This window comes from Oncorhynchus mykiss, chromosome 17 (genome assembly GCF_013265735.2).
Source record: "Oncorhynchus mykiss isolate Arlee chromosome 17, USDA_OmykA_1.1, whole genome shotgun sequence".
NCBI classification, from domain to species: domain Eukaryota; kingdom Metazoa; phylum Chordata; class Actinopteri; order Salmoniformes; family Salmonidae; genus Oncorhynchus; species Oncorhynchus mykiss.
In genome coordinates this window covers 43967927-43994496 of record NC_048581.1, presented here as the reverse complement: position 1 = coordinate 43994496, position 26570 = coordinate 43967927, and the positions used below count along the sequence as shown (strand labels likewise).

The 26570-nt window shown below is 43.1% G+C and overlaps 2 protein-coding genes across 2 annotated transcripts in view; one reads left to right on the top strand and one right to left on the bottom strand.

Moving 5' to 3' along the window:
- plxnb1b (plexin b1b) overlaps window positions 1-26570 on the bottom strand; it is a 134580-nt gene that overhangs the window by 80000 nt on the left and 28010 nt on the right. Inside the window, 1 exon segment of the mRNA XM_021568531.2 lies at window positions 10123-10167. The gene's annotated coding sequence lies outside the window, so the exon portion shown is untranslated.
- Window positions 16757-25919, top strand: LOC110493928. The gene is made up of 2 exons (XM_021568536.2): window positions 16757-17403; window positions 23875-25919. Exons 1-2 carry the CDS (start codon window positions 16893-16895, stop codon window positions 24219-24221), a joined length of 858 nt encoding a protein of 285 aa, XP_021424211.2. The 5' UTR covers window positions 16757-16892; the 3' UTR covers window positions 24222-25919.

The window sequence follows — 26570 nt, the reverse complement described above, 5'->3', positions numbered from 1 at the left end:
CCGTCCCAGTCTCAGGTCTTTTGCAGACTCCATCAGGTTTTCTTCCAGAATGGTCCTGTATTTGGCTCCATCCATCTTCCCATCAATTTTAACCATCTTCCCTGTCCCTGCTGAAGAAAAGCAGGCCCAAACCATGATGCTGCCACCACCATGTTTGACAGTGGGGATGGTGCGTTCAGTGTTGCTTTTACGCCAAACATAACGTTTTGCATTGTTGCCAAAAAGTTCAATTTTGGTTTCATCTGACCAGAGCACCTTCTTCCACATGTTTGGTGTGTCTCCCAGGTGGCTTGTGGCAAACTTTAAACAACACTTTTTATGGATATCTTTAAGAAATGGCTTTCTTCTTGCCACTCTTCCATAAAGGCCAGATTTGTGCAATATACGACTGATTGTTGTCCTATGGACAGAGTCTCCCACCTCAGCTGTAGATCTCTGCAGTTCATCCAGAGTGATCATGGTCCTCTTGGCTGCATCTCTGATCAGTCTTCTCCTTGTATGAGCTGAAAGTTTAGAGGGACGGCCAGGTCTTGGTAGATTTGCAGTGGTCTGATACTCCTTCCATTTCAATATTATCGCTTGCACAGTGCTCCTTGGGATGTTTAAAGCTTGGGAAATCTTTTTGTATCCAAATCCGGCTTTAAACTTCTTCACAACAGTATCTCGGACCTGCCTGGTGTGTTCCGTGTTCTTCATGATGCTTTCTGCGCTTTTAACGGACCTCTGAGACTATCACAGTGCAGGTGCATTTATACGGAGACTTGATTACACACAGGTGGATTGTATTCATCATCATTAGTCATTTAGGTCAACATTGGATCATTCAGAGATCCTCACTGAACTTCTGGAGAGAGTTTGCTGCACTGAAAGTAAAAGGGGCTGAATAATTTTGCACGCCCAATTTTTCAGTTTTTGATTTGTTAAAAAAGTTTGAAATATCCAATAAATGTCGTTCCACTTCATGATTGTGTCCCACTTGTTGTTTATTCTTCACAAAAAAATACAGTTTTATATCTTTATGTTTGAAGCCTGAAATGTGGCAAAAGGTCGCAAAGTTCAAGGGGGCCGAATACTTTCGCAAGGCACTGTAAATAAATAAAAAGTATAGGCAGTAGTTGACCCTGCATGCATTGAATCCTAAGATACTGTAACCAAACTTGCTTTTCACACTACACAATATTCTCCATAAAATGTCATGTTTGTACAATGTCCCATTCTTAAGAAGTTTGGGCCATCCTATACAAATATCAGGGCAAAATGTGTGTAATGTGATATATAATATATCCCATTGTAATATATCCCATTAAGCAGACCCTTTTGTCCAAAGCAATTTATGTGTGCATAGTTTTTTTTATATGAGTGGCCCCAGCGGGAATTCAACGCATGACCTTTGACGTTACAAGTACCACTCTCTAGCAACAGAGCCACACACACAACGGTTCTGAGTGCTGTTTCAAGACCCAAACATATGCACAGTTGCAAACCTGTCAAGGGATTGACCCACTTATTCCATTTCAAAGCCCTTTTTATTTGACTGAGCAGGATTTTCTAGCCCTCAACATCAAAGGCAGAGGCACCAACCATAAAGCATAAACCATAAACCATAAACCATAAAATGTTCTGTATTTAAGCAACGAAGCATCAGATTGGAAAAATTCTGATAAAGGGGGGAAGTCACCTCTACTTCAACCCTGGAGCATCTACAGTCGGCCATGTGAAAGTCACAAACGGTCAAGTGGTGATTATGATTCCGGACTGTTTCTGCGGAGTGGGAAGCAGAGAGGGATGGAGATGACATTGGATGACGAGGAGGAGTGCGCCTTGTTCCCTCTCTTCGGGCCTGGCTACTGCATTAACCCCAGACATTGTTCACGGGATGGAGATTAAGTAAAGGGGGGGATGAAAAAAAAAGAAGAAGAGGGAATCATGTCAAATGACATGATTTGATTACTTCTGCCTGCTTGTTATGACTACTGCTCCCTCGCTGAAGGAAAGTCACCTTGTTCTGCAAAGAGACTGCTGATTACATCACGGCTGTATGTATTAACTCTTTCAGAGTACAGTCATTTAGCAAGGACATGGCTGAAGGCCAAGAACAAAGAAACTAAACTAAAAACAGGAAATGGGTTAGAGGCAAAAAAGAATGTATTCAAGGGATGGTTGCCGAGGCCTGAAGGCAAGGGCTGTGGCAAGAAGAACTTCAGTGGAAGGGCGCGTGTGTGTGTACTACTAGTAGTGACCTATAAAATCTGTTTTATTTTTTTGCCAGATTCCATTTATTTTTTCCAAAATTCAGTTCTTGCTCTCAAAATTACACTTTTTTATTTGTTTTATTTTATTTTAAACAAGTCCATAACAATGCTTGAACCACATCAGGAGACCACTGTTGGAGGTCTGGGGAAAAAATCTAATACATAAAAAATGTGGGTGTAGTTACCTTTTAATGCAAGTGCGCACCAGCCAAAGACCGTTGTTAGGTTAGCTGTGTTTCTGTAGCGCTCATGTGATTTCAGAGTTAGCAAAACAAATGGCCACTGGATTGATGCAAATGATCATGATATCATACTGCCAGGTAGGCATAGGCTACTTTGTAACATTTAATTGAGAAGATTTTTGGGAAAGCCTTTCCATCTACCAGCAGATGGTTATCATTAGTATTATTGCTAACGGCTACACTAAGTGTAGACTAGACATACGAGCACAACGCACACAGATGGACATTCCTGTGCAGTTGCAGAAAGTTGCAGGAATACGAATCGCTGATGCATTTTGTTCATGTCTTATGATTAACGTGGGAAAATTAAAGAATTTTTGAATGACTTCAATACATTTTCTTTTAGATTGTTGAATTACGTTTTAATGTCTGGATTCTGTGATTCTGTCTGCATTTTCCACAAGGTGGATTTTATAGGGCCCTATATGGTAGTACCAGACTAATAAAGAATACACAGACCAGCCCTTCCAAACAAATGGGCCAACACATATTACAGTCCCTTAGGGGAAAACTTTCTGAAATGACCACATCCTTTCAGAAGCATACACTCCAGATTGGTGTCAAAGCCATGCTTGTCTAATGTTTTGTTTTACCTTTATTTAACTAGGCAAGTCAGTTAAGAACAAATTCTTATTTTCAAATGACTGCCTAGGAACAGTGGGTTCAGGGGCAGAACGACAGCTTTTGAACTTGTCAGCTCGGGGATTTGATCTTGCAACCTTTTGGTTACTAGTCCAATGCTCTAACCACTAGGCTACCTGCCACCCTGTCTATATCTTACCTCAGTCAGTATTATAGGCCACTTTCTACACCTATACTCAAGTCCTACGTCGATACTTTCGGTCCCTTGTCTGAGTAGTAAAACAGATTTACGCTAAATTCTCACCTCCACAAACACACAGAAGAATGTGTGATGAGAATGGGTTTGTTTGCAGGTGTTGTTTTGGTCTGTCCAGAGAAAAACTACTAACAGACATGTCACAGGTTAAAAAAAAGGACAGCATCATTTTGTGTAACAGTCATCAAAAGGAATCTGTCAAATTGACCCAAATTATAACAATAATACTATGTTAATGCCTCACATGTTGTCTAGTTCTGTGGAAGCTTTCATTTCGGAATTGCCAATTTCCCAGGGTGTCCACACACTGCCTAAGCAATTTTGTTATTGAAACACCCAATCACAGACACCTGAAAAATGTCAGACATTTCTACTGAGCGTGTCAAAGAAAATGTCTCTGCACAACAAGGGAGTGAGAATCATTGAAGTGGGTAACAGTTTCTCCCATTTGAAATTGGATGTCGTGAAATACGCTAGTAGTGTGACTAAAATGTTTAATGAATGTACTACTACCACCACCTATTAAAACGCTAGTTAGAGAGCTTAGTGCTACCTATCAGGAGTGAAGAGAAACGGCTACTATTCAAACCATTATACAGTGCAGTATACAGTAGATAATGTTGCCCACAGTACAGAACATGCCGTCAAAAAATGCCACAACGATTGAGACAAGCGAAATTCAACCCAAATAGTGCCTTTAATTCTATGGTCCTCAGAGTTGAGTGTATAAACTGCACAGTCCACCTTTCCAATAACACGTCTCTGAGAGAAGGAGGTAAATGCAGTACATATGATAGTAGTGCTAGCCTCCCTTCCAGACCGTTAACTCACCGTTCAGACACTACCTCAGACTGCAAAAATAAACATGAGATTGACAGCCAAAGTTCCTTATCAAACCCCCTAATGTTAATTAAGATTTCTGATACGCTTAGAGGCCACTTAATCTACTGTCCCTAGCGCTCTTCTCCACTCACAGTTTGATGCAGTTAAAATACAAAAAGGTTTGCTTTGGCCATGGAGCCTGACTGAGAAGTGTGTGTACTGTGAGTAGGCTGTGTGTGCACAAGTCTCTGAGTGACGAAGTGGTTTGGTATTTTAAGAAGGCTAGGTTACCAAACGCCCTGCCTTTGTCATGAGTTGAACAGGACTGCCAAAACGAGGCACATAGCGGCCATCATGGAGCTTGGCATGGCGCTCGGTTACACAAAATGCCATTTTAAATCAAATCACCCGACTGAAACCATACATGGTGAGTAGACGGAGCAGATTGAGCTCCACCATACTTTGCATATCATTCCCCTACCTCAAATCACAGGACACAGTTCAGGACAATACACTGCTGCCGTACCGACCTATTCCATCTCATGGTATCCGTTGTTGTTGTTTATTGTTCCTAAAAAGACCCATCCTAAAGTAAAATGTGCAATGGCTTTTAAAAATGACACAATTACACGGTCTGGTTGTCAGTGGTATGGGACTGCGGTTATGGTAGTGTCTAGCTAGACCAGGTGTGTGATGTTCCGTGAAGTCTCTCTCTGCTTGCGATAAAAGTTCAGGTGTGTACACAAGGACACACACACACAGCTAACCCTGCAGTGTGGCTGCTGGTTACCGGTCTACTCTGGCTGATCATTTCCCTGTAATCTAATGCTCAGCTGCTCATCTCCGGTTCGCTTTGGGAGTGGGAGTGTGTCTTTGTATGGTGTGGTGCTTTATCCTGTATCCTTGATTGTAAGTAGCTGACTCCTTAGTTGTCGCACACACACACATATATATATATTTTTTTCTGTTTTCTCAAATTATGGAACCAAACAAAATACTCAGTGTGTTTGGATGGGTGTTGAGAGCGAGATAAAAAAAGAGACGGCACGGTGAAGCGACGTTTCAACTTTCAATGTCACCTGCCCAAAATGCCTTTCTTGCAAGCTCTAACCCCAAAACTGCAGTAATCATTAACAATGTAAAACTGAAAGCTGTGTGCATGTATGTTTAAGGAGGACATAGTTGCTCATCTCTCTCACACACACACACGCACTAAGTAAACACACAGAGGCAGGGCAATGTTGTGTTGGGCTCCAGGAGAGCTACTGGATATAGAAGGTCCAGATGTTCAACAAAAACATCAATCCCTCAATCAAAATGACACGCTTGTCACGACTTCCGCCGAAGTCGGTACCTCTCCTTGTTCGGGCGGTCGACGTCACCGACCTTCTAGCCATCACTGATCCATTTTTCATTTTCCATTGGTTTTGTCTCGTCTTCCTTCACACCTGGTTCCAATCCCATCAATTATATGTTGTGCATTTAACCCTCTGTTTCCCCTCATGTCAGAGATAATTTTGTTTGTATGTGATGTGCTATTTAGTGTTGGTGTGCGACGGGTTTTTACCCACTTTGTTATTTTGTACATTTTGGTTGTTTTGGAGTTTGGTCAGCATTTATTAAACAAAGTTCGTTCTCCTGCGCCTGACTTCCCTGCCACCAACACGCACCCCTTACAACTCCCATAACCCCTCCCAACTACCATAACATCACTCCCTCAATCAAAATGACAAGCTACCATAACATCACTCCCCTCCCAGACAAATCTCAGTGAAAAAGTAGACATTGATAAGGCACATGCCCCAAGGCCACAGGCTTGTGTGAGTGAAGCACGGTGCTCAAAATCATAGGCTTGGCTGAGTGCCACTACCAGTATAATGACCGTGCTGAGAGTCGAGGGAACTAATGGAAACAAAAAGTTCCTCGGTGATAACCTGTGAGAGCGACCCGCCGGACAAATGTCTGATTTAATGTTTCCAGAGAGTTTGGCTAACCAGGCAATGAGAAAGAGTTGAAGTAGAAAAGGGATTACTGAACCAAGAACAATACGTTGTTGTTTTTTATCACGATGACACTTGTTGCCATAGAATACATGGAAGGGAGTTAACTTCTTGGTGACAAGGGGGCAGTATTGAGTCCTGGGAGTGTCATCTGATGAAGATCGTCAAAGGTTAGTGATTCATTTTATCTATATTTCTGCTTTTTGTGACACCTCGCTTTGGTTGGAAAATAGCTGAATGCTTTCTGTGACTAGTTGCTGACCTAACATATGTTCTGCTGTCGTCGAAAAGCCTTTTTGAAATCAGACACTGTGGTTGGATTAACGAGAGGTGTATTGTTAAAATGGTGTAAAATACTTATGGTTGAGGAATTTTAATTATGAGATTTATGTTGTTTTGAATTTGACGCCCTGCAATTTCACTGCCTGTTGGAGAGGTGGGATGCTAAGCGTCCCGAACGATCCCAGGGAGCTTAATGGAAAAAGGTCAGTGTTTCCCAATTGTTTCCTCAATGTTTGGCTTTTGTGGGGAAAAAGTTTAATAACGGGGTTAAGATGGGCAATAAAGAACATTTTTGGAATAAAACGGATATGGTTGCTGAGACATAATGGTGGTTTTCTGTGTAATTCAAACAGCTGCTTTGCCACAAGGGGCATGGGGAGAGGTTAGGAGGCGCTAACAGCTTACACACGCTCGCACACTACAACCCTCTGGGTTCCACCACAACAGCCTCCTCCCACGCATCCGCCTTCAATCCTCGCTCTCTCTGCACCTCCTCCTCTCGCCACCCCTTTTAGCCACACGGCCAGCCTGGGGGAGAAAAAAAAATGTCCCTGATCCTATTTCACAATGTAATCAAAACACTTTGTGGGAGCTTGTCCTCGTAGGATGGGGCCTGGCAAAATGGCAACTTGGACAGGGTGGAATCAAGGAGGGGGATTCAAGAGGTGAGTTTACATAACCAAGTTCAGCATGTAAGGAAAATGTTTTATAATCCTTGGCTTGGCCAAAAAGGGCAATGGCGAGGAGGAGAATAAGGGAAGAGCACTAATCAAAAGGGAAGGGAAATGTGAAAACAAACGGATAAAAGCTACTGAAGGAGGGCTCTTTGGTCCACAAAGCGACCAAAGCCTCTGCTTTGGAGAGGTAATCGGGACCAGACGTGGACACTTTAAATAGCTGCTGAATGCGTTGGCATGTGGTTGGTGGAAGTGGACTTGTCACCAGTGGGTAGGAAACTCCATTCCCTAGGCACTGAGCGATTTGTATAATTCAGATGAATTAGAGGAAATGTCTCAAAAGTCATAACAGTTATTTATGTTGCCACAATGGGCACTGCCCGGTTTACAATTGGACTTCTACCAAAATAACATCAGAAATCACGTTCTGGAAGATCTGGGCACTATGTCTGCTTCCTAACGATTCCCCAATACGCATCAGACCCAGATTCAAATGTTTAAGATCAGACTGATGCAGTCCTCAGACCCCCAGACTGACTCAAATGTAGCATGCGTCAGAAAATCAATTCAAATGTTACAAAATCAGAGTCCCATTTCTTTGTTGTTGCTCATAGTACTTTCTTTCTACCTTCCCGAAACTGATGAGTCTTCCTTCAGGTGTCAAATTATGCGTGTAAATGTGTTGACAGTCATTGATCTACAAGTCATTTTGCATGCTGAATAACCCCCAGGCAATAGCAGTAGTTTAAATCAAACTGCACTGTGCCCAGCCTTACATGCTGAACAGCCCTACACACATCGGCGTGGCACCTTCAGCCAATCAAACGGCTTGCCAGATACACTATTAGGCTTTATTAGTTGAGTGGCAGCCTATGTAATTTGCTAAGTTATTGTCATCTATGTGCTGTTAAATGTTTTACCCAGAATAAAAGCAAGCTACCAGAGACAACTCTCATCTGGTTACACTAGGCTACCTGCTAAAAAATGGGGCTAATAATATATTTTATTTTGATTGTTCAGGTTCACCATCAGCAATAGTTTTGCTAGATTTGCTTTAAAAACAAATCAGTGCCTATGATCAGGGTAAAGTTAATCATTTCAAAACCAGGACAGCAATCACTTTGCGAGGCGCACTGCATTGCACAAAGCAGGAGGAGAAAAGAAACTCACTAAAAACGTCAACTAATATTAGATTTTGAGATGGAGGTGAAATCCAAAGTTGTGCTATTTATTGGCTATGCCGTAGCTAATTTGTAGATGATACATTACTTGCTCAAACACTAAACCCCTGACACCCTGGGGCGGCAGGGTAGCCTAGTGGTTAGAGCGTTGGACTAGTAACCGGAAGGTTGTGAGTTCAAACCCCCGAGCTGACAAGGTACAAATCTGTCGTTCTGCCCCTGAACAGGCAGTTAACCCACTGTTCCCAGGCCGTCATTGAAAATAAGAATTTGTTCTTAACTGACTTGCCTGGTTAAAAAAAAAAATTAAAAAAAAAAAAATCTGCAAAAGTTAGTGGGTGAAGCTGATTTCAGAACCAAAGTGGGGGGACAAAACATACTACTTACTGTGTAAGTCATGGGTTGAGAACCATGAGTCTCCTAGGTTTTGTATTGAAGTTAATGTACCCAGAGGAGGACAGAAGCTAGCTGTCCTCTGGACTGCACCATGGTACAGTGTGCTGCTGAGGCTACTGTAGACCTTCATTGCAAAACAGTGTGCTTTAATAAATTATTTGGTGACGTGAAAATATTTAGTATCGTTTTTTTCTAATAAGGATAACTTTAATGTTTCACTATATGTTTTAAAATTCACTGAGGATGATGGTCATCCCCTTCAACCTATAAGGAACCTCCACTGTGGGAGAGTGAGCCATTTTTCCTTCTTTGGGACTGATATTCCAAATGTTTAGATTTTAAAATCAACAGCTTTCATTTGAGCGTATTTTCATCCATATCGTGTGAACTGTTTATGAATTACAGCACTTTTTGTTTATATTTTCCCCATTGTAGTGGACCAAATGTATTGGGACAAATTCACTTACGTGTATTAAAGTAGTAAAACATTTTGTATTTGGTCCCATATTCATGGCACGCAATGTCTACATCAAGCTTGTGACTCTACACATTTGTTGGATGCATTTGCTCTTTGTTTTTGGTTGTGTTTCATATTGTGTGCCCAAAAGAACTTAAATGGTAAATAAATACATTTTGGAGTCACTTTTTTTGTAAATAAGAATAGAATATGTTTCTAAACACTTCTACATTAATGTGGATGCTGCCATGATTACGGATGGTCCTGATTGAATTGTGAAAAATTATGAGTGAGAAAGTTAGCCACACAAATATCATACCCCCAAGACATGCTAAGCTCTCAACACTACTATAACAGGGGAGGTTAGCATTATTTTGTATTTTTTTGTGCATTTGTAACTTTGGTCGCAAATCCTTATTCACAATTCAATCTGAAACAAAATAATCTGAAACAAAACAAACAGCAAATGCATCCAACAAATTTGTAGTCAAAGCTTGATGTAGTCATAGTATGCTATGAATATGGGACCAAATACTTCACTACACATAAGATAATTTGTCCCAATACTTTTGCTACCCTAAAAGGGGGGGGACTATATATAAAAAGTGCTGACATTTCTAAACGGTTCACCCGATATTGATAAAAAAATACCCTAAAATCAAAAGTTGAGTCTGCACTTTAACCTCATGGTCATCGTTTGATTTGAAATCCAAACTTTCGAAGTATAGAGACAAAAATAAGAAAAATACTTCACTGTCCCAATAATCACAGAGGACACTGTACATACAGTTTATAAGATTGAAAATAACTGCAAATAGAGAAATGGTAGAGGGGGACAAGGCGGCCATGTTTTACTGTGTGAACATGCCCTTCCATTCCTACAGTATTCCTTCCTGTCAGTCCATGCATCCGAAACAGACAGAGCCTTAGGGCTCGTCCCTGTAGAATTACAAGTTCTACTGTTCCTTCACTTACATTCCAAACGTGCCGGAATTACACTTCCTGGATCCCCATCTGTACCTGTTCAAAACAAAGGATGGAGAAGAGAGAGATTAAAGTTAAAACCAAAAAGATTTGATGATTAAAACATGCAAATGTTGTTCAGGTCAACACTACCTATGCGTGGTTAAGCACAATATTGTTACATTACAGCCTTATTCTAAACTTAATTAATTGTCCCCCAATCTACACACAACACCCCATAATGACAAAGCAAAAAACAGGTTTGTAGAATTTTTTGAAAAAGTATTACAAAAATGAAAAAACTGAAATATGAGATTAACATAAGTACCCTTTACTCAGTACTTTGTTGAAGCAACTTTGGCAGCGATTACAGCATAGAGTATTCTTGGGTATGACACTACAAGCTTGGCCCACCTGTATTTGGGGAGTTTCTCCCATTCTGACCTGCATATCGTCTCGAGCTCTGTCAGGTTGGATGGGGTGGGTTGCTGCACAGCTATTTTCAGGTCTCTCCAGAGATGTTTGATTGGATTCAAGTCCGGGCTCTGGCTGGGCCACTCAAGGACATTGAGACTTGTCCCAAAGCCACTCCTGCGTTGTCTTGGCTGTGTGCTTAGGGTCGTTGTCCTGTTGGAAGGTGAACATTCGCCCTAGTCGGAGGTCCTGAGCGCTCTGGAGAAGGTTTTCATCAAGGATCTCTGTACTTTGCTCTGTCTATCTTTGCCTTGATCCTGACTAGTCTCACAGTCCCTGCCACCGAAAAACATCCCCACAGCATGATGCAGCCACCACCATGCTTCACGGCAGGGATGGTGCCAGGTTTCCTCCAGACATGACGCTTGGCTTTCAGGCCAGAGTTCAATCTTTGTTTCATCAGACAAGAGAATCTTGTTTCTCATGGTCTGAGAGTCCTTTAGGTGCCTTTTGGCAAACTCCAAGCAGCCTGTCATGTGCCTTTTACTGAAGAGTGGCTTCCATCTGGCCACTCTACCATAAAGGCCTGATTGGTGGAGTGCTGCCAAGAAACGTTGTACTTCTTGGTCACCTCCCTGACCAAGGCCCTTCTCTCCCGATTGCAAAGGTTGGCCGGACAGCCAGTTCTAGGAAGAGTATTGGTGGTTCCAAACTTTTTCCATAAAAAAAAAATGGAGGCCACTGTTTTCTTGGGGTCCTCCAATGCTGCAGACATTTTTTGGAGCTCTACAGACAATTGGTTTTTGCTCTGACATGCACTGTCAACTGTGGGACCTTATATAGACAGGTGTGCCTTTCCAAATCATGTTCAATCAATTGAATTTACCAAGGTGAACTCCAAGTTGTAGAAACATCTCAAGTATGATCAATGGAAACAGGGTGCACCTGAGCTCAATTGAGTCTTATAGCTAAGGGTCTGAATACTTACGTAAATAAAGTATGTTTTAGTTTTTTATAGATTTGTAAAAATTTATAAAAACCTGTTTTCGCTTTGTATTGTGTGTAGATCAGAGGATTTTTATTTCTTTAATCTATTTTGGAATAAGGCTGTAATTTAACAGAATGTGGAAAAAGTTAAGGGGTCTGAATACTTTCAGAAATATTATTTTCTGCTGGCTAGACCTAAACCTGTTAAATGTTTGAATTGAATGATACATCATCATGCTGCCTAGGTGAAGCCTACACAAATAGGGCAAGGCAGCCTTTGTCGGCGATGACAACAAAAGCCATGCTGAACACAGAGGAGCAGAGCGTAACCAAAAGGGCACTTTCAAAAAGGCAGACGACTGACAACCACAGAAGAGAGGTCTGGCGGAACATGAAACATGGCACATTGTAGTGCTTTTAAAAAGACTCACACATGCCCTTGATCAGAGAATGACTGGGAATATTGAGTTATAACCAGGTCAGTTACCAGTTAGGAACGAGTCTACACATTAAGTTATCAACCAAACAAAACAGACGGAGTAGACCAGAGTGAAGCTCACTAGTTTCAAACAGACTATCACTTAGCGTTGTGATTTCGCGACAACAAGCAAAAATGTATCAAAGAAGACTAACCAGACTAAACAACTTCAGAAGGCCGGTTTCCCAGACCCAGATGAATCTTATTCCCGGACAAAATAATTACTTGCAATCACATTGTGGACTTCATTCATTCATTCATTCATTCATTCATTCATTCATTCATTCATTCATTCATTCATTCATTCATCTTAGATACTTGTAAGGAATATTATTCACTTCTCCTACCCAGGAGTTCAAAATGACAGCCATTGTCAAGGAATGCTGCCTGTATACCGGGCCAACATTTGGTCAAACCTGGGGACAATCTCCAGAAATCCCTGCAAGTTGTAAAAAGAGAAAGTGGTAAGTAAACTATATGTTTCTGCCCAGAGGTCTGCACTGCAGTAGCATCTGCTGTCATACAATTCTCATTGCCACGATGACACTTTTAAAACCCAGGAAACCCTGTGGCCTGTCAGCTGAGCTCCGGCTCATTCATGGTACTTCCCATTCCTGGATCTGTCAGGTCTTGTTGTGCGACGCTTCCCCTCAGGTGAGGCAAGCACAAACGGAGTCGCTCAGTCATATAATGGGTTCATTTAAATCACTGACCTACACTATGACAGCTAGGGCCTGAGTTGACATCTAAATGAAGACAAATGGAGAACCCTTGGATACATATTGGATGTTTTTTGGTTGGGGGGCGGGGTTGCGATTCATGCGATTCGTTGGGGACTGAGCTGGGAAATATTGTCATACAAGATCTTGTTTGTGTTCTATATACGACTCCCCATTCAAGGATTAGTAGCACAATAGTCCCTCAGTTTGAGCATACAGTCAACAAACTACCTTATCAGAAAGAGTAAGAGTGTGAGCCTTAATTATAGATCTACACAGTGCACATATTGTATTGTCAGCGGTTGACTACCTCTGGCAGGTAGGAAATGGTATGTTGTAGAATTGGACCCATTGAGCTTGATATAATTGTGTAGAGGCAGTTGTAACACCACAACACACTTTAATGTCAAGCTTAATGGGTCCCATTGTGGCCATGAAATGAACTGGACCCATTTCCACAAGACTTCCCAGCGTTTGAGACTGTACAGTGACTCAACTAGTGACATAGCGTGTTTCACTCACCACTGCCAAAATTTGGGGTCACCAGCGCTAAACAGAGGGGTAATTGTACCCTTACACACACACACACACACACACTCTGGGGGTTGACATCGCACTCATTGTACTGAAAGCCCTCTCAAACATGGCCGGCACTCCAAATAAACAAGGCTTTTTTTAACCGGGCTGAATAGGGATAACTCAAAGTAAATCAGGTCAGACATACAGAGAAAATAAAATATTACTGCCACCAGACGGCACTTCAGAAAACTAGTTGGCCATAAAAAGCTGGGGGGAAAAAGTGGTTTCTTCATAGCAGCTTGGAACCTTCAATATAAAAGGCTGCTGTGAGAAAATGGGACTTCAAAAAGAGAACATTCTAAAAATGTATTTTCTATAAATCATCAGCAAAGTCAATAAAGTACTGAAAATGAGCACACAATTTGTTGATTATATGAATCATGAGATGTAGTATAAATCTCAACGGGTTTCCCGTACTAGCTATTTGCACACACTCTACCAGCTTCTCTATTCTTCCTCTGGCGGGGTTGGAACACACACACATTCCCCTAGCACATCAAAACCTGAGGGGAAATAACACAACGTCATCAAAACCAACAATGCCACCATTTCTTGCGTGGTTAAGCTGTTGCTCCTAAACCTCCAATGACCGTGTTTCTTTGGCCACATTGGGGCTATAATTAATTACAAAAAAATATATATACGGTTAGTTTTTTCCTCTCAAGCAGAAGATAAAAGGGTCCCAAATATAACTCCACGGCATCCTGTCCAAAAGGGCTTGTCCTCTCCAGCCACTTGGCATGCGGCTGATGCTATCCTAATTGCTTCCTTCCCGAACTAACAATACGTTATCGCCTCCCCAAACTCCACAAAGGTTATGCCAACGCAGTCACAGTCCACCAAAACAAACATAACAAAAGGACCATTGAGGCTTCAGTGGAGGCCATTGAGGCTTCAGTTTATTAAATGAGAGTACACTATATAGCATCGTGGGTGAGTCAGGGAGGCCCACGGGCAATTAGTGGAGGCTACTTGACTTCATCAGAAAGATATGAGAATTCTCATTGGCCATGATTCTGCAGCAATGTGAAGCTCTAACCAGGATTACTCACGTTACTACATACTGAGAAACTGGGAGAGAAAGGGCTTCTCCACTCACTTTGATGAGATCGGGGATGAATGAGTTTCTGTGATAGAACACAATTCAACTTAATGAATGCTTAAATGAATGCTCTCAGTCAAAATGACAACCAATAGCCTATAGCCTATATCAAGTTTCCTTTGCATATCCGTAATGGCATGCACTGGGAGTAAGCTGACCATTTGAATCCGACAGTGACACATGGTATGCGTGTGCAAAATCTCCAATTCACTTTAGCATGCTTCCATGTTGAGTAAGTTGAAAAGAAGATGCATTATTGCGCAGTCTGCATGCATTTTGCCTGCTGCACACACACACACAGCCCCATTTATCAGTTGGGTCTCATCTGCCTCCTTTCATTACCAATGCTTTTCTAACTTCCCGGGGGAAGAGGTCAACGTCCTTCTGCCTGTCCCACCCCCACCCCTCAGACATCTCCAGAGGTCAAAGTTAACAACTGAGCGAGAGCCAATCCAGGATCAATCTAAATTGGAGGAGCTAAAAACAAGTGTTGTTCGTGCAGTTGTCAGATCAGGCGGTGGTTTCTCTGGCCTACAACCAACCACTGATTTTTGAACAACACATTGACCTTTCTCCAGTGGCCTGACCACAGTCCACTTAGTCTTCTCTGCAAAATAGGGTGAATCAGTTCTGACGATATTGCAAGTTTAGTTTGGTCTTTCTAGCATGACAATCTAGTGACTAGTACGTCAAAGTAGTAATGGTGACTGGGGGAAGAGGAACTCGTCTTACTCTAAACAAGCAGAGTCGGTTAAAGTGGCAAAATCTCAGAATTAAGAGTGAGAAAAATGTCCTATGGATTTGGGAGTGATAGGTTTTTCCTGGCACTTCCTGACTTTGAGAAGAATGTGTTACTTTGCGTCATAGTTATTTTTTAAATCATTTTTCACACTGGCCAGCTTGGTTTGACCAGAGATCCCGAGGAAGGAAGCAAGCTTGACTCGTCAGTAAGCAACTCATTCAACACAACCTTACTTTTATGGGCCAAGAAATACAAGACAGTCACAGACTCTAGAAATTGCCTCTTCATATTTTTCACTGCGCTCATTTCTCTACCACAGAGTTATCCTACACTGGCAAAGCTATTCCCTTTTCCAAACCTTTCGTCTCAATACGAACTATCAGATTGGCACAAACAAGTAGGCCAAGGATCGCATAGGGCCAAGATCAGCGAGTTAATCAAAGTTAATTGAAAAAGGACATTTCCACTTGATTTAACAAACATAAACAGGGGAGCGGAGATCTATGGGAAGATTGAGCTCCAGCCTTTGATGATTGTTCATTTCTGCGTCCATAAAATGCTGCAATAGGCTCTTTTTCAAGTCAAATCGTAATCATTTGAAGAACTGCTACGACAAAGTCGGTCTGACCCAGTGACTGTTTCTAGCAGCAACAGTATCCACCAAGTAGGTCGATAAATAGGCTTTTTGAAATACATTTTGATGAGAGGGTGCAGTTGATCTGATGAAAAACATTTCCTCAAGCTTGGGGTTAAGATAAGCCATTTTTCCATTATGAGCCAGAAGAGAAATCAAAACAGCCATCGCTCAAGTCAGTGAGACTAGTAGTAACAAGTCTCAAATGAGTTACGGACTGTCGATGGACTTCTGCCATCTAGGACATGCGGTTGTGAGACTCTCAAAACAATTTGTTGAACGCAGTCTATAGGAAGCGGATTGACTGTTGAAACTTAAAATGGGGGGAGGTTCAGGGTCATCGACCAAATAGCACTTCAATTATTGGTTACAGTTGATATGCATTGATAATTGACTACTGTTGAGTCTTCACCTTCAGTTATAAAAATAAAAAAACAATTGCAGGCCTATTTTCTTTTTACCAACAAAGTCAACAACAAAGCCCACATCAATGGTAAATACAATATCACCAATGAGGCCTTCTCAGAACATTCATTGTTCAAGTGAAGATTCAATAAAATGCAAATGTGGAAGCGTTCTGTCTTGTTGATAAGTTCAGAAATAATTAACCAGCCCACATTGTGTCGCTGTCCCCGGAGAGCTGTGTGCTTGTGTGCACAACTCTGTTGTAACTTTAATGTGTTACAGTGTTAATGTTTAAGTTTATTCTTTGAGCTGTATCTAAAGATATTTCTTTAGATTTATTGGCATATGTAATTGTATTGGGTTGTGTTGAATTACGCTTTTTGACTGCAAGTCCCAGAATGCCTTGCGAGAGGAATGAGTGATAACGCGCCAATTATGTGCAGGTGCGGGTGATTGTGGCTGACTTTCCAACAGCATCTTACCTGCATTGCTCTGTACCAAAACAATTGTTGTTAAATGTAACGTAAACAAGTATTCTTACTAAAATAAGCTTTTGTATCAAACCCGACGTCCCGAGTCATTACTAAGAAGTTAGTTAGTCTCTGGGTATTCTAAGCGAGAAAACACAGAACTCAGAGGAAACCGAGGCTCTACAAAGGTTTGAGGAAACAACCACCTTCAAAGATGGGCGATACCATGTGGAGTTGCCATGGAAACGAGAAATGCCAGAACTCCAAGACAACTATAGAATCGCCAAGAAACGGTTTGAATGTCTGAAGAAAAGGCTGAAGAAGGATGTGACGTTGTACAGCAGATACAATGAAGTAGTAGAAGACTACTTACAACAAGATATGGCAGAGGACGTGCCCAAGGACAACGCATCAAGTGCAGACAACGTAAAATACTACTTACCTCACCATGCAGTACTCCGAGAAGATAAGGTGACAACAAAACTGAGAGTGGTGTTTGATGCCTCGTCCCATGAAGATGGCTGTCCATCTCTCAATGACTGTCTACTCACAGGACCGAACCTGAATCCGGATCTGCTCAGCGTTCTAATAAAGTTCAGACTACATGAGATCGCATTCATGGCAGACATCAAGAAAGCTTTCCTGCAGATATCCCTAGCAGAGAGAGACAGAGAGACAGTGAGATTTCTATGGCTCACTGGCCCACCAAAGGGAGAAAATGAAGAGGAGCTGCGTGTGCTGAGGATGAAAAGAGTGGTATTTGGAGTGTGACGACCCTCCCACTCTGTCTGCCGTATTTTGTCTTTGTTCTTGTTTCCTTATTAGGATGCCGGTGGGCGGAGTTGAGAGGGTCGTCAGCTACATGGGAAACACCTGGGCCCAGGTGTTTCCCAGGATAAATACACCCCTTTCCCATTCATGGGGGAGACTATCTCCATGCAGACATTTGTAGATTGTGTTGTGGTTCTTGTTGGGTTTTTGTTTGTTTGTTTTTGTTTGTTTGTTTGCTTTGGCACCTTTCAACACCCTGCATTATCACATTCATGCATGCAAAACACTCACTTACGCTACTGATTACTGATTACACACATCATTGTATATTTTCCTTAGTTGCTTTAGTTAATAAATATATATTTTGTTACTCCTTATCTCCACGTTGTCTCCCTTTGTTACGGGCTTTTAGCCGGTTCGTGACAAGTGGGGGCTCATCCGGGATATTTGAACTGTTGGTTTGGGAGACCGTGGAAGTACGTGTTTGTTTGTATATTGTGTTTGAGTTTAATAGGCCCAGTATTGGTTGCCTTTGTTTGGGTTGTGTGCTGCGTTGGAGAGAGTATAATGGTTAGTTTCCAGGCCCTGCCTAGCCTGGAAACGTTTGTTCTACTTTCTGTTGGGACATCAGCCTGAGGTGAGTAATCGGCTGTGTACCTCAGTGGGAGATTTGGGTAGGGTAGTGGAACTTGCTACCTGGAGCTATAGCTTTTTTCCCCTGATAGGCTTAGCGACATGTTTCATTTTTGGAATATGTTGGGCATGGTTAATGTTTGTTATTTTTGTGTGGTGTCTGTGGACTGAGCAGTTGTCTCGGGGGCACATCCGTGGCTTGGTGGAATTTACCAGCATGCTGGGGAGTTTTTCCTTGCCAGCGGGCTACAGTGCGTAAATTCCCACTGCAAATCTGCACGAAGACTAGGGTTGAGTTATTGTAGGTTTTGGGGAAGCTCCGTATCTCATGTCTCTTCTGTGGTGCTCAGGGTGATTGTCAATTCTCGGGTTATGGTCTGGTGTGCTCAGCAGAGGGGAAGAGCAAGATTTTTTTTTTTTTTTTGTAACCATGGCATCTTATATAGATGAATCCATTCGCTTTCCATCGGAGAAATTGTTAGATTTAGGTACTAAAGAACAGCTGTTGAAGGTCGCTGAACACTACAACGTTGAGATTAGTGATAAACGTCTAAAGAATTCTATTAGGTTGATATTGAAGGCCAATCTGATGGAGAGTGGTATTCTTGAAGTTACAACTGGGCCAGCCTCTGCTGAGAGTTTGTCGTCTCCCCATAACGTTACAATGGCTATTCCATCGGTTAGTCCAAGTAGTCTTCTTTTTGAACAGCAGAAAGAACTGCTTTTGTTACAGCTAGAGCATGATCGGCAAAGTAATAGTGAGAAGCTAGAGCATGATCGTGTAAAGTATGAAAAGGAATTGGCATTTAAACAAGATATGGAGCGTGCTAAAATCAAGTTGCAACAAGAACGTATAGAGTTGGTTAGGGAAGGAAAGATCTCAGGGGAGAGTTTGTTTTGGGAAGGTGATCCAGATTTACCTAGGGGTAGTTCCTCTTTTGGTCGTGCCCCAGAGACATTTGATATTGTTGGGAACTTACGGTTATTGCCTCAGTTTAATGAAAGGGATCCCGAGACATTCTTTTCGTTGTTTGAGCGTGTTGCTGACGCTAGGAGTTGGCCTGATTCTGACCGCACTTTAATGTTGCAGTGTGTGCTGACTGGTAAAGCGCAGGAAGCATATTCAGCTCTTAGTGTACACGACAGTGCCAATTATGATAAAGTTAAAACAGCTGTGTTACAGATTTATGAATTGGTCCCTGAGGCTTACCGCCAACGATTTAGAACATTAAAAAGGGATGATAAGCAATCTCATGTTGAATTTGCGCGACAATTATCTTTACAGTTTAATCGCTGGTGTTCCGCCTCTGCAGTTGTGACTTTCCAAGTGCTGTGTGATCTGATTATGTTAGAACAATTTAAGGACACAATTCCTGATCGTATTGCCACGTATATTAACGAACAGAAAGTAAAGAATGTCGCTGAAGCTGCGGTTTTGGCGGACGAGTATGTGTTGACTCACAAAAGTGTCTTTGCAGAGCCTCGTATTCGGAAAGAGTGGGGGCGTTCGGATAGATTTGGGCTTCGCTCACCGAGATACTTTGGTTCACGGGCAGAGTTCTATTCAACTAGGGTTGAGCCTGACTCCCATGGTAAAGCTGACTTTGGGCAGGAGTGTCACTACTGTCAAGGTTCAGGTCATTGGAAAAACGAATGTCCACTTCTCAGGTCAAAGGGTGCTTACGCTAAATCCAAGCCTACCGCGTTAGCTGCACCTGTTCCACATCAGTTCACTCATGACTCATTTCCTCAGGCCCAGGAAAATGTGAAAGTCCATATTGATCCAGACTATTTACCTTTCATTACGGAAGGTTGTGTGTCTATGTTAGGAAGTAAAGACCTAGTGCCAGTGAAGATCCTGAGAGACACGGGTGCCTCTGAATCATTTGTGTTGGAATCTGTGTTACCCTTTTCTGCTAAGACTGATTCGGGGAATAGTGTTCTAATTAGGGGAATAGGTTTGAACACTGTCAGTTCCATTGCATAAACTGATGTTGGATTGTGGACTGGTGAAAGGTGAAGTTGTTGTGGGAGTGCGGCATTCGTTGCCTATTGAGGGTATCGACGTTATCCTTGGGAATAACTTGGCTGGTGAGCGTGTATGGCCTGCCGTGTTTCCATCTCTAGTGGTTTCCACTAAGCCGTCATTTGTTGGGATTCCTGATGAAAGTGTACAGTTTCCCAGAGGTGTTCTCTGCGTGTGCAGTGACACGTTCTATGAGCCGTGGCAAATTGGTCACTGCGCCGACTAATGATAATAATACAAAAAAGTATGCCACTGTTTTCCCTGTTATTCCGTTATCTGTAACCCGCTCAGATCTAATTAATGCGCAACGGGATGACCCCACGTTAGAAGAGTTGCGTGACCAAATGGTGCCTGTAGAACAGTTGGGAGATGTCGCCCATGGCTATTTTCTCCAAGAGGATGTCCTGATGAGAAAGTGGGTGTCTCATGATAGTTGTTTTCTGGGGGAGGCAATTAGTCAAGTTGTTGTACCAGTTAAGCTTTGTGAGTTGGTGTTGGAAACTTCCCACAGCGACGTTGCTGGACATATGGGGGTGAGGAAAACCTACAATCGCATTTTAAGGCATTTCTTTTGGCCTAGATTAAAGAGGGATGTTTCTGATTTCATAAAAACTTGTCACACCTGTCAATTAACTGGTAAGCCTAATCAAGCTATTAAACCGGTACCATTGTTTGCTATTCCTGTACTCAGCCAACCTTTTGAGTATCTGATTATTGACTGTGTGGGTCCCCTGCCTCATTCTAAAAAGGGTAGCAGTTACCTGTTCACTGTGATGTGTCAGACCACTAGGTTTCCTGCTGCCTATCCTCTCCGATCTATCACAACTAAATCTGTGTTAAAAGCTTTGACTCAGTTTCTCTCATTGTTTGGAATCCCTAAGGTCATTCAGAGAGATCAAGGATCGAATTTCACCTCTAATCTGTTTAGTCAGGTTCTTCAACAGCTCCATATTAAAACACAATTTGTCTAGCGCCTATCACGCGCAAAGTCAAGGAGCACTGGAACGTTTCCATCAAACTCTAAAGTCTTTGTTGAGAGCTTATTGTACTGAGATGGATAAGGATTGGGAGGAGGGGTTGCCTTGGTTACTGTTAGCCGCTAGGGAGGTTTCACAGGAGAGCACGGGTTTCAGTCCAAATGACCTTGTGTTTGGACATAGGGTGCGTGGACTTTTATCTGTTCTCCAGGATGACTGGAAGTCTCCCGAGCCACCTCAGTCCCTGTTATCGTATGTGTGTGATTTCCGGAGACGGCTGTATGCCGCTGGTGAAATGGCTAAAGAGAAGTTATCATCTTCACAAGAGAGGATGAAGGGCATATTTGATCGCCGAGCTGAGCCTCGTCAATTTAGTCCGGGTGACCAGGTTCTTGCTCTGCTGCCAATTGTTGGTTCTCCTTTTCAAGCCAAGTTTCAAGGTCCATATACAGTGTTGCGCCAGTACACTGAGCAAAATTATCTAGTGGCCACTCCAGAACGAAGGAAAGCACACCAGCTGTGCCATGTAAATCTGTTAAAACCCTATTATGCACGTTCCTCTGAGACTGAACAGTGGGATTCTGCAGAGGACGCTAAACCTGTTCTTTTGGCTGATACCGTTGTTTCCTTGGGTTCTTGTCGTGCTAGATCTGTGCATGAGGAGGAAGATGTTCCTGGTCCTGACGATTGTATATTGCAGGGTAGATTGAAAAATTCAGAAACACTGGATATCTTAGACAGTCTTCTCACTCACCTACCTGTTGATGGGCGGAAAGAGATGCTTGGTCTGATTCAGAGATTTCCAGGTTTGTTTTCTGATACACCTACACGTACAAACTTAATGGAACATGATATTGACATTGGAGATGCTGACCCCATTTGTCAGCGGTTCTATAGAGTTTCTTCAGAGAAACTACGTTGTCTGGATGCTGAGGTCAAGTACATGCTGGAGAGTAACATAGCAGAGCCTTCTTTCTCCAGTTGGGCTTCTCCCTGTATCTTGGTCAGTAAACCGGATGGAACAAACCGATTTTGTACGGACTACCGTAAGGTAAACAGTGTCACAAAGCCAGATTCATTTCCTCTTCCTAGGATGGAGGACTGTGTTGATCAAGTCGGTGCAGCTAAGTTTGTGAGCAAATTTGACCTGTTAAAAGGCTATTGGCAGGTGCCACTGACGACTAGGGCACGTGAAATCTCTGCCTTTATTACACCCTTTGGTCTGTACTCATATTCGGTTATGAGTTTCGGTCTGCGTAATGCACCTGCGACTTTCCAGCGACTTATGAACAGGGTTGTCGCCGGTCTGACCGGGTGCGCTGTTTATTTCGACGATGTAGTGATATATGCAGATACTTGGGAAGAACATCTGTCCCGTATTCAAGCCTTGTTCGAGCGTCTGGCTGCGGCTCGCCTCACAATCAATCTGGCTAAATGTGAGTTTGCTCAGGCAACCGTTACATACCTTGGAAAAGTGGTTGGGCAGGGTGAAGTGCGTCCTGTTCGGGCTAAAGTGGTGGCTATTGATGCTTTTCCATCACCAACTACTAAAAAGGAACTGATGCGTTTCTTGGGCATGATTGGTTATTACCGTAGTTTTTGTAGTAACTTCTCTACTGTGGTCGCTCCCTTGACCGATATGCTGAAAGCTAAGGCTGTTTACGTTTGGTCTACTCGTTGTCAACAAGCTTTTGAAGATGCAAAGAGGTTGCTTACCTCAACTCCGGTGCTGGCTGCTCCTCGCATGGATTTGTCATTTACCTTGCAGGTGGATGCTAGTCATGTGGGGGCAGGTGCAGTTTTGCTGCAAGCAGATGTGTCTGGGGTTGAGAGGCCTGTTAGTTTCTTTTCCAAAAAGTTTAACGATTATCAGTTGAACTATTCGGTTATTGAAAAGGAAGCACTAGTACTCATTTGGGCGCTACAACACTTCGAAGTGTATGTCGGGTCGGGGGTAGTACCTATTGTGGTCTACACCGACCATAACCCCCTCACTTTTTTGAGGTCCATGATGTGTCCAAACCAGAGGATAATGCGATGGTGTTTATTTTTACAATCATTCCATCTCGATGTGCGGCACATCAGGGGATCTGAAAACGTGATTGCTGATGCGCTCTCTCGTGCACCCTGCTCTTAAATGTTTACGGGACTGACCATTGCTTCCTATTGTCATGTTCTCTCTGTCCTGTCTGCTCCCTCCTGGTCTTGTTTTCTTCGTTCCTCTTACATGTTGCTTCCTGTGCGAAGGTTGCTGAGGTTTGGGGAGGAGGTTGGCTGGGGCAAATTGTAAGTGTGAACACATAACCCCTCACCAATTTGGGACGCAGGAGGCTGTGCCAATTTGGGACTGCAGGGGCTGGTATGTTGTTCCGGGGTCCTTGTTGGTCCCCGGTTTTATGGGGGGGGGGGGGGAATGTGACGACCCTCCCACTCGGTCTGCCGTATTTTGTCTTTGTTCTTGTTTCCTTATTAGGATGCCGGTGGGCGGAGTTGAGAGGGTCGTCAGCTACATGGGAAACACCTGGGCCCAGGTGTTTCCCAGGATAAATACACACCTTTCCCATTCATGGGGGAGACTCTCTCCATGCAGACATTTGTAGATTGTGTTGTGGTTCTTGTTGGGTTTTTGTTTGTTTGTTTGGGCACCTTTCAACACCCTGCATTATCACATTCATGCATGCAAAACACTCACTTACGCTACTGATTACTGATTACACACATCATTGTATATTTTCCTTAGTTGCTTTAGTTAATAAATATATATTTTGTTACTCCTTATCTCCACGTTGTCTCCCTTTGTTACGGGCTTTGAGCCGGTTCGTGACAGGAGCTTCCCCAAGTCCATTTTTGCTGGCAGCTACAATCAGGAAGCACCTGAAACAATATGAAACAGAACAACCAGAAGTTGTAGAGATACTGAGAGAGTCACTCTACGTAGATGACTTCATTGCAAGTTCACGCAATGTTGAAGAGGCTTACCTTGTGACAACAACTGCAAAGCGAATGCTGTCGAATGCAGGCATGGACCTCTGCAAGTGGATGACCAATTCTCCTGAATTGAAAACAAAATGGGAGGAGAGTACGACAACTGACCACCCGTTGACGTTACAAACACAAGGAGTAGTGCTGAAGGTTTTAGGTTTGACTTTGTGTTTGACCTCAGGCCGTTACTGAGCATTCTAAGGCAAAAGGAAAACACAAAGAGAAGTGTTCTGCAGTCGTCTGCACGTGTCTTCGACCCTCTTGGTTTCTTAACTCCCTTCACCATCAGGATCAAGTGCATGTTCCAGGAAATGTGGGAGAGGGGACTCAGCTGGGACGAAGAATTACCACCTGATCTGACACGAGAATGGCAACAGTGGTGTTCAGAACTACCCCAGTTACACCAGCTCACCATACCAAGGTGGTACAGAACAGACATGCGGCCACAGAATAACCACACCCTGAAACTACACGTGTTCTGTGATGCAAGTGAAAGGGCTTACAGTGCAGTAGCTTACTTGCAAGGTGAGTCACAAGACAGGGAAACAACAAGTCTAGTCGCATCCAAGTCCAGGGTAGCACCACTTAAGAAAATGACGCTGCCACGCCTGGAGCTCATGGGAGCTGTGATTGGAGCGAGACTAGCAAACAACTTGATGACCACACTGAAAATGGAAGAAAAACAGATTAACATATGGACAGACTCGATGATCGTGCTGCATTGGATTTGCAGCTCAGCTCAGAAATGGAAACAGTTTGTTGCGAACAGAGTGACGGAGATCCAGTCCTTGACCAATCCAGAGTCATGGTCACATATTGAAGGGAAAACTAATCCAGCTGACCTCCCTACAAGAGGACAAACTGTTAGAAACTTGACACAGAGCGAGCTATGGTGGAATGGACCCAGAATTCTGACATCACCCAATCAGTCCGAAGAGACTGATGATAACAAGGTTCCGGATGAGGTGACTATAGAACTCAAGTCCAGTTGCCAGGCTACTGTACAACTCGCAGCAAACAGCACAGACAGCACTGAACCTGTGTAGGAGCTTGAAAGGTACAGCAAACTGAAAAGAGTGTTCAGAGTCACCGCCTGGATAAAGAGATTCATAGCCAATGCTCGTACAACCATAAAGATGCAAGGTGAACTGACTGCTGACGAACTGTTCGATGCAGAAAAGTACTGGATTAAGGTAACACAACAACAGAGTTTCGGACAGGAGATCAAACTACTGAAGGCAGGAAAAAGCCTAAACAATGACTGTAAAATCAGAGAACTGAAACCTTTCCGGGACGAACACGAACTACTCAGTGTAGGAGGAAGACTGCAACAGTCCAACTTCACATTCAGAGAGCAGCACCCATGGGTTCTGCCCAATAAGTCCAGATACTCAGAAATGCTGATACAGTACCACCATGAGAAGGTGATGCATTCTGGAGCAAGAGACACTCTAGTACAAATCAGAGAGCGATACTGGATCTTGAGTGCTAGGCAGCTAGTCAAGAGCACAGTGGCAAGATGTATAGTGTGCAAGAGATTCAAGGCAAGGGCCGGACAGCAGGTCACTGCGCCTTTACCAAAAGACAGAATAACTGAATCCCCACCATTCGAAGTCACAGGTGTGGATTTTGCAGGACCGCTCTATGTGAAAGAAAATGGTTCTGTGAAGAAGTCATACATTGCACTGTTCACTTGTGCTGTAACCAGAGCAGTGCATTTGGAACTGGTCTCAGATCAGTCAACAGAGACATTCTTGTTAGCTCTAAAAAGATTAATCTCAAGGAGAGGATTATGCAAGGTAATCTACTCAGACAATGCAAAAACGTTCAAGAGAGCTGATCAGGACTTGAAAAAGCTGTGGAAGGCAATCGAAGAGCCCCAACTCTTGGCGTTCTTCTCAGAAAGGGTCATCACCTGGAGGTTCATCGCAGAGCGAGCAGCCTGGTGGGGCGGATTCTGGGAAAGACTCGTCAGGCCTCTGACCTTCGTGCACAATGAGGTGGATGAACCACAACCCCTGACCCCAGCACACTTCCTGGTGGGTAAAAGACTAACCTCTTTGCCTCCAAAGCCATTTCCAGCTGACACTCAGCACCCAACGTTAAACAAGGGAGAAATGACACGCAGATGGAAGTACAGGCAGAGACTTGTGACCAGTTTCTGGAACAGTTGGCGAAGGGACTACTTGCTGGATCTAAAGTCAGCACACCGCTGTGACACACCACAGCCCACCCCACTGAAAGCGGGTGACGTTGTACTCATTGGAGAAGATAACCTACCCAGACAAACCTGGAAACTAGGAAAGATTGAGGAACTGTTTCCAGGCCGAAATGGCTTAGTTAGATCATGTTCAGTTCGTACTGCTTCAGGGACTTTGTTGAGGAGACCTATTCAGTTGATATACTGCCTAGAGATCTAGATGAACACAATTGTTCATCGGGGGGGAGGATGTTGTAACTTTAATGTGTTACAGAGTTAATGTTTAAGTTTATTCTTTGAGCTGTATCTAAAGATATTTCTTTAGATTTATTTGCATATGT

Coding starts and splice junctions, on each gene's coding strand:
- LOC110493928 (XM_021568536.2), top strand. CDS start 16,893: ATGCCAGAACTCCAAGACAACTATAGAATCGCCAAGAAACGGTTTGAA. Junction 17,404..23,874: donor GATGAAAAGAGTGGTATTTG/GAGTGTGACGAC, acceptor GGTTCGTGACAG/GAGCTTCCCCAAGTCCATTT.